The 9,129-nt window shown below is 33.1% G+C and overlaps 1 protein-coding gene across 1 annotated transcript; it reads right to left on the minus strand.

Moving 5' to 3' along the window:
• Window positions 1–6,105: 6,105 nt before the first annotated feature.
• LOC110037141 lies at window positions 6,106–6,804 on the minus strand. Its single transcript, XM_020741721.1, has 2 exons — window positions 6,715–6,804; window positions 6,106–6,606 (listed from the first exon to the last, which is right to left on the minus strand). Exons 1-2 carry the CDS (start codon window positions 6,802–6,804, stop codon window positions 6,106–6,108), a joined length of 591 nt encoding a protein of 196 aa, XP_020597380.1.
• Between the last annotated feature and the right edge of the window lie 2,325 nt (window positions 6,805–9,129).

A 9,129-nucleotide genomic window follows, 5' to 3' on the forward strand; every position in this document is an offset into this window, starting at 1 on the left:
TTAGTTCTATTAGCATACATTAACACCACTTTAATCAACCTTCTAAACTAATTCCTTATAGTAGAAGACTAGAATTAGCCTAAATAAAGCACTTCCCTCGCTTCTTCGTGGGATCGATACTGAGGTTTTTAAGGAAAGCCCTATATTACTTCAAGCGATACGTGCACTTGCATAGAACTTCTAGTGTGTGAACTATTTTATACTTATTTAACATTTCTATAATGCACATTAAATACTTAATATAAATTGGGTCAAGTTGTTGGCCATATTTTTTAAAAGCCAAATTACCTTATAATTTCAGGACGGGCAAAGTACTTGACACTGTTACCATGGATTTAAATTGACATAAAACACGCAGAAAAATAACACACATTAAGGGTGCATAAAGTTTTTGGAGTCGTTGCCGGGAAGCTTCGGTAAGAACTTTAGGAGAATTTTAGTTAAACCTGTAAGACTTAGATTTGGAATTTATAGAATTATTACATTATGTATTTAATTATTATGTGTTTATTTTAAAAAAAATAGAAAATATCAAAAATATTTTTGATATCTATCCTAGTAGTTAAGTTTTGATTTGTATGCGTAGTTCAGGTGCTGCAGGCCTTGTATTTTACATGTCAAATTTGGAGAGGACTTTTGGGAGAGATTTGAAAAAACTCCTTGAATTTAATGTAGAAATGGTGAATCAATGATATAATGAAAATTTATATTTGGATTATAATGCTTGTAGCTTTGAAAGGATAAACCACAAGAGAGTGGAAAATTTTTAAGAAGGTATGCTTTCAATTTAATTAAGCATGTTTTGTTTAGTTTAGATTTGGTTTCTACTACCTGTTTTTCCATCCTGATAAATATTTCTAGTGTTTTTGATAGACATTTTTGGTAGATAGAATTTCTATACTATTTTTCTTCGTACTTATATCTTTTTTACTAAATTTTATACATGTTAAAAATCAAGTTTAGCAATAGGAAGAAAAATCAAATTTTAAAGTGAGTATACTTCCTTTTAATTTAATATTAATGCAAGCATGTTTTAGGCTATATTTACTTTCTCCTGCAGACATTCTATCCTAATCATGAATGTATATGAATTTGACAGGATGTTGTAGTAGTTAGTAGATTCAACTTTTATTTTTTCTTCTTGCTACATTTTACAAAATTGATTGGAAAATATATTGGAAAATATTTAAAAATTTAATATTTAAAAATTTAAGTTTGGGGGGAAGAAAATTTTCTTTTAAAGAATGAAACAAATTTTATTCATACTCAATTAGCTATATTTTAAAAGTTTAATTTAACATGACCTTTGGTATTAGAGGCTAACTTTCGATAACTATATTTGTGTTTCTAAATATATAGTAGACTTAAGTAATAGCTTTTAATTATGAAAGTTAATTCTAAAGTTAAGATAATTGGTATGAAAGAATAAGGCTATGCTTTTTCTATTTAAAGTAAAGGTAATCGTATATTTGAAGTATTAAGAATCTTAGAGTTTCATGTAAGAAGAAAAGAATGAGCCTTTATGAAAAAATCTTTAAAGTTGATATGAATTTATAGTGTGAAGGAATGTGAAAAGTTTTTAACTTTAAGAAGGGGATAGTGAAGTTTAAAATTTGTAAAGGCTATCCAGATATAGTAATCCCCCTATGAAAAGAAAAAAAAAAGAAAGCATTAAAAATTATCCTAAGATAAAAAAAAAAGAGAAAAGAAAAAGAAAAGAAAAGTATGTGAGGAGAAGCTTGAGAAGATGCCTAATCAAAAATTGGCTTCACTTGAATCAACTTGAGGAAGAAGGCTTTATTACATTTCTTTAAACTTATATTTGAGTATTAGTATCTTTACTCATAAAGTTCTCATGAAGTTGTTTTTCATATGGATATTCTAAGTGAGTTTAATATAACAAATTGTAATTCTTCTTTAAATGAATAGAGAATCAGAAATCTTTGACTTGTCTGCTATATGTTCTTATAGTTTTATTTTTGACTTAAGTTGTTAAAAATTTTTCTTAAGTTGGGCTATTATATTTAGTGGACCAAATTATAGAAATTTAGAAGTTAAACTCTCTACCATTACTCAAAACTTTTATGTAGTAAATGTTTTACTTAAGGACAAGTAACAGTTAAGTTTGCTGGATTTTGATACACCTAAAAAATGACTACATTTTCATACATATTTTATGCTCCATTTTAATGATTTTTAATGATATTCAACTTTAAAGTAAGGTATTTTGTATATTTTTGGATTCAAGGACAAGAAATGGAGTTTTGGAGAAAAAGAAGCAAAAACAGTGCAATTTGGAGAAAAAACGAGCAAGAAATGAAATTTTGCCCTATCTGAGCAAGAAAAAATTCTATCCTGACACATTTCGATATGTCTTTCTAAGTTTAATCTCATTCACACTTCTCACACATTTTTGAAGCAAATTACACTTTAAATAAAGGTTATTTTCATGCTTATTTTTTAGGTCTATCTATTAGGAATGAAACGCAACTAAAATTAGGCGAAATAGAGCTAAAATGGAGCCAAACAGAGCGAAACTGTGGAGCTACTGTAGACCAGCGCTGAAGGCACCCAAATCGGTGCCAACGATGCCTGATGTGGAGCTACTGTAGACCAGTGCTGAAGGCACCCAAATCGGTGCCAACGATGCCTGAGTCTGGAAAAGTGGAGAAAAGTGGCTCCGACGGTGCCCAGGCCGACGACAATAACTTCCGGGACAGTTATGGGCTGAGGTTTCTTCTTCATTACACATCCAAGAGAGAATTTAGTGTTGAATGTAAAAAGAGAAAGTGCTACAAGGGAACATCGAGTGATTTGCTTGGGGATGAGTCTAAGATAAGTTGTGTTCTTTCATTTTTCTATTTTATAAACTTGTTTTTATATGTATAATATGTGTTTTGTCATATCTTCCTCATGAGTTATGAGTAGACTTCGTTATCTTTCTACCTTCTTTGAGATATGATGAAATGAAGAGTTAATTTGGATATGCCATTTAAAAATATAAAATAAATTATGATGATTTTTCCACTGCATTCTTAATTTACTTTTGATTTGGCTAATTGAAATGTTAAAATCTGTTGTAAAATATATGATCAGGGAAAATGAGTATGAGTTCTACAACTGAGTGAGAATCACATTTAATTCGGTGGATGAGTGTCTCTTTCATGGAATTAGGTATAAAAAAATAGAAAAATATACTTTATTGGGCGTAGAATTGGACAATTTAGGGTGACAGAATAAAATTCTCAATTTGGTCTTAATGTTTAAGAACTAAAGCTAGTGTTAATCTTCAGAGGAAGGGAAATGGGAGCTCTGGAGTGAGAGCCAGTATACTCCAGCGTGGTCCTAGCCACTGATTTAGGGACTAAACCTGTGATTAGCCAATAATTCTCTATAACGCTGAATCAGGGTAGAGAATTAAAATTGTTCTGATTTGTCACAATACAAATTTAAACCATTTATCTCTATCTTTAACTAAAATTTCATTATAATGAGAAGGATACATTCTTAAATTTGAACTCTTAGTCACAAAACTTTGTTTAGTTTTAGTAAATTTAACTTTAAAGTTTATAGATTAATTTAGTAAACTTAGTTCATTTAGCTAATTCCTTTAATAAACTTGAATTAGCCTAAAGGATTTCTTAACTCGCTTCTTGGTGGGATCGATACTAGAATTTTTAAAGAAAGCCCTATATTACTTGAAGCGATACATGCACTTATGTAGACCCACTAGGTGGCATAGAACTTCTAGTGTGTGAACTATTTTATAATTATATAACATTTCTACTTTGTACATTAAATAATGAATATAAATTAGGTCAAGTTGTTAGCGACATTTTTGAAAAGCTAAATTACTATGTAATTTTTAAATGGGTCAAGTTCTGGTCACTGTTAGCGTGGATTTAAATTAACATAAAACATGCAGAAAAATAACACACACTAGGAGCGCATCAAGTTTTTGGCGTCGTTGCCGCAGAAGCTTCAGTAAGAACTTTAGGAGAATTTTAGTTAAACATGTAACACTTAGATTTGAAATTTATAGTATTCTTATATTATGTATTTAGATATTATGTGTTTATTTTAAATAAAATAGAAAATATGAAAAATATTTTTTATATCTAACTTATTAGTTAAGTCTTTTGATTTGTATGCGTAGTTCAGGAGGTGCAGACCTAGAATTTTACACGCCAAATTTAGAGAGGACTTTTGGGAGAGATTTGAAAAAACTCCATGAATTTAATGTAGAAATGGCACATCAACTACATAATGAATATTCAGATTTTGTTTATAATGCTTGTAGCTTTGAAAGAATAAACCCCAAGAGAGTGACAAATTTTCAAGAAGATATGCTTACAATTTTAATTTCTCAGACTGTAGATATTGAGAGGAAGTTGGATCAATACATAAAAAGATATGACCGTGAGATACATAATTCTTATTCCGATTATTACAATCCAGGTTGGGAAAATCATTTGAATTTTAACAAGAATAATAATTTTGGAGGAGAAAACCAATTTTGGAAAGATAATCAATTTGATCAGATGTATAATTTGAATAATCTTATTTATTAAAATAATGAACTTTCTTTTCCTCATAATTTTTACTTCAACCCATAGAATGAAGAGAAGAATTTATTAGAAGAGGTTATTATTCAAATGGAGAGTGAGCTAGAGTGTCAAGGGACCGCAATAAGGAATATGAAAAACCAGAGGTAGATTATTAACTCAATTAATAACCCTCCTCAATTTAACTTCAACCCACAAGACAAAGAGAAGAAATTAATGTTTGAAAAGGTTCTGATTCAAATGACGAGACAATTAGAAAATAAAGAGGTTGCAATAAGGAAAATAGAAAACCAATTGGGGCAGATTATCAATGCAATTAACCGTTACCCCCAGAGATTTTACGTAGTGACTCTAAGATATCAATGCAATTAACTGTTACCCCCAGAGATTTTACGTAGTGACTCTAAGATAAACCTTAAGGAGATAAATCCTAAGGAGATGAATGATGACCAATTTAAAATTATTGAACTGATACTTAGAAGAGAATTCGAGGATATGTTTTAAAAGAACTTTGAGTTGAGAGATAAGGATAAAGATATTGAAAGACAAATGGAAGAAATTCTTATGGAATTAGAAACATATATAGAAAGACCACCTCCACCATTTGCCACCATTTACTTAGTACCAACGGGAAGAATTAGAAGATACCTTGAAAGACAAGAGTAACCTAAAAGAATTTGATCCATAATCTAAATTAGATAGAGAGAATCCGATCTAAAATTTTGGAGTTCATGAGGTATCATATAAAGATCCATTTCTTATAAATTTCAAGGATGAGATTAATATAAAAATTGAGAAAATTACTAGAAGAATATTGGATCTAGAAAAAAATATGAGGCTCAAGGAGATGAGTTAATCTGAAAAGTAAGAGAAGAAATAAAAGTTTTAAAACAAGGACTTTGTATGAATCGGTGGATCTGGAAAAAACTGGGTGATTGATCAAAGATTACTTTAATGGAATTTTGATCTAGGTGGAATCATTTGTTGGGCTAATGATGTTAAACAAAGCGCTTTATGGGAGACAACCCATAGTTATCAGTGTGGTTTGACTTAGTGTGCCTAAGAGTTATGATTTCTAGTGTTGTATTGTGTTTGTTTCAGTGTGGATTGATTAGTTTAATTGATGATTGGTAGATGTTTGGATTGTTAGTAGTTTGATTTGCTTTTTGTGTGTCATGAGGGAAGTGCTTTCTTAAACTTTTATTATGGTTAGACTTGTATGTTCTCTTGTAGTAGTTGGACTGACGAGTCCACTACAACTCGGGTCTCTCCTAGACTTGAGTTTTACAAGAGAAATCATGAATTTTAACAGTGACAGTTACATCTCAACTTTATATACCCTCCACCGATTCATACAAAGTCCTTGTTTTACAACTTTATATATATAAGTGTGTGTGTGTGTGTGTATCTGAATATATATATATATAAACTCAAAAAAAGAATCCAAAAAAACCCCAGCAGGCTGACAACAGCAGAAAAGCAGAGCATCAAGTGTAAAGGAGTGACAAGAGTCCAAAGAGCAATGAGGAAGATCCTGTCATCATGTCTGCAATCTGAGGTAAGGTATATGAAGTTTATCTCTTTGTAATAAAAGTTGAAGGGGAAGGGGAGGGGAAGTGGAGACCTTAGCATGAATTGAGTTAGGACCCTCCAAAGCCAGAAAATTTGCAGGCATGTTGGCTTCCCTAAAAACAAAGGAGATTTGTAGCTTAATATCAATGATAAGCTTCTTTATCTTGTGCATCCACTGGATAATGTGCCAAGGGGGGGAAAAGTTTTCAGTGATCAGATCCACCAGTAGGGAAGAGTCCACTTCAGCAATAATCCAATTCCACTGAATTTCCATGGCAAATTTGAGTGCCCAATAAATAACAATGGCTTTAGTCTCCAAGTCATCAAAAACAATGTAGGGGGCCTTGAAATATAGGAGGACTTTATCAGTGTGGTCTCTAAAAATCCCTCCAATAGCAGCTTTCTTATTGGTGAAGCTTCCATCAGTGTTTATTTTGATGAAAGGATAAGGGGGATTCTCCCATCTAACCTTAATAACTTTAAGCTATTTTAGTTCTATATTAGGCAGGTTCTTCAAAATCTTAGGGAACTTCTTCCAGCTAATGAACTTTTGAAGGTAGGCCTGACAGTTATAAACCACAGAGTCTGGGTTAGTCCCAATGTCCTCATGCTTTGCCTTGTTCCTAGCATTCCATAGAAACCAGACAACAATGAAGGGAAGAGACATAAGGTTTATTTCCTACCATTCTTTTAAATTTTCTTTGATGTTTCCCTAGCCAGCATTGATCAGGTTGAGGTTAAATTTAGAGGTCAAATGTTTCCAAACATGTAGAAAAGATGATCACTGGATTGTTGATTGTTTATGCAAAGGTGATATGTTTGGGGGCCTTTCAAACCTTTCAGTTTTAGAATGTCATCAGTAGGAATCAAATCATTTAGCACTCTCCAAGAAAAGAACATCATTGAGGGAGTTAGGGAGTTTTGGCAAGTAAAAATATTCCACTGGCAGTTATCCCCTCTGAAAATACTATTCTGGATGTCCTTAGAAAGGCTAGAGCTTGTCCTTTTAATGAGATGGATCTGGTCTTTTTTATTTCTATCAAAGTGAATTTTAGAAATTCTTTCAGCAGAAAATTCTTCCAGCAGAAGATTCCTTCAGGATGGTATTCAAAACATCCTTCGACCACTCATTTCCACTCCAACAGTCTTTGACAAGTAGATCTTCCTCTTTGGCATGTTGCAGTGGTTCGAAGTGATCAGTAGGGCACCATTTGTCCTTCCAGAAGTTTATTTCTCCATGAACCAGCTCCCAAATAAGAAACTTTTCAATGTCTTCTCTTCCATTGAGCATCTGGATCCAGGTCCTGGAGTCTCCAACCTTTTTAGTTACTTCCCCAGGATGATGATATTTACAATATTTGTCCATCATGTATTCTGCCCAGAGACTATCATTTTGTCTAAATCTGATCCAAATTTTACACATACTGATTTGTTACATTTGGTGAACACCTTTGAAATCCAAACCACTAGCTTCATAAGTTTTTGCCACTCTTTGCCAACTAGCCCAGATCATTTGTTTCCTATTGCCAGCCCAGAGGAACTTGTTACATTCTTTCCAGCATAAAGTGGTGTTTCTTTTCATGGTTGCCACTTGAAGGGTGTAGAGAGGGATGGCAGCTAGAATACTCTTGAGGAGGGTGATCCTTCCACCATTAGATAGGTAAGAATTGGACCACCATGGAAGGGTAGAATTAATTTTATCAATGACCTCATCAAATTGGGTTTGTTTGGTTCTGCCTCTAACAAGTTGAGTGCCCAGATATTTAAATGGCATGCTCATAGTTGAAAAACCAGTGAACTCATTCAACCACTGTCTGATAGAAACTGGAACTCTCTTGCTGGTTAGGATCTGACATTTATCTTTATTAACTTTGAGACCAGATGCCTTTTGAAACTTATTCAAGTAATCATCAAGGTATCTAGTATCAGCCTTTGTTGCCCTTGTGAAAATGAGGATATCATCTGCATAAATAAGATGACTAATGTCCATCTTAGCTTTATTGTGATAAGCATTGAAGCATTTCTTATTCTCCTGGCTATCAATGAGTCTTGAGAGGTAATCCAACACCAAGATGAAAATTGTAGGGGAAAGATGATCTCCTTTTTTAAGACCTCTAGTAGCTTTAAAGAACCCATGGGCTTTTCCATTTATGAAGACAGAATTGGCACTAGCCTCAAGCCATCTATTTATGGTCTAGTAGAACTCCCTAGAGAACCCTCTTGCCTCCAAGCATTCCATAATAAAATCTCAATGTACCATATCATAAGCCTTCTTCAGATCAAGCTTGTAGATTACATTGCGACCTCTGCAAGGTTTCTCCAAGTCTTGTAAGAGCTCTTGAGAAAGTAAGATTTGGTGCCCTATACTTCTCCCTTTCACAAAAGCAGCTTGGTTAATACTTATCAACTTGGGTAAAGCTGGTTGAAGTCTGTTCACCAAGATTTTGCTTACCATCTTGCTGATGACATTTGTGAGGCTTAGGGTTCTGAACTGACTCCAGCGGTTCTTAATTAAAGTCTTAGGAATGAAAACAATAGATGAAGCACAGAAATAATTGGGGAGAGGATGTCCTTTAAAGAACCGTTGGATAGCTTGAATAACCTCCACCTTAATTTTCCCCCATGCTTTTTTATAGAAGTCAGTAGTGAAGCCATCAAGACCAGCAAATTTTCTACTATATATGGAATTTAAAGTTCTTTGAATCTCCTCCTCCTCAGGAATGTCAGTCAGATTTAGGTGTGCAGTGTACTTATTGCTTTCAAAAAATAAGGTTTTGTCTATTTGGTCTCTATCTGTGTTGTGCACAGTCATGAGGTTTTGACAATAATTGACAGCACTTTCAACAATCTCCTCCTCCTTCCTGATCCAATTTCCATTCTGATGTTTAATGCAATGGATAGTTTTGCACTTACTCTAGTGCTTAATGCAGGCATGGTAAAATTTGGTATTTCTATCCCCTTCAGTAAATTTTTTCTTGGCAGCCTTTTGCTT

Source organism: Phalaenopsis equestris, unplaced genomic scaffold (assembly GCF_001263595.1).
Source record: "Phalaenopsis equestris unplaced genomic scaffold, ASM126359v1 Scaffold215845, whole genome shotgun sequence".
NCBI lineage: Eukaryota > Viridiplantae > Streptophyta > Magnoliopsida > Asparagales > Orchidaceae > Phalaenopsis > Phalaenopsis equestris.

Excerpts from the sequence above, each read along its gene's own strand:
- LOC110037141 (XM_020741721.1), bottom strand. The coding sequence starts at position 6,804 with ATGTCTCTTCCCTTCATTGTTGTCTGGTTTCTATGGAATGCTAGGAAC. Across the intron at positions 6,607-6,714 it reads GGACTAACCCAGACTCTGTG|GTTAGATGGGAGAATCCCCC; the intron begins GTTTATAACTGT and ends AAAGTTATTAAG.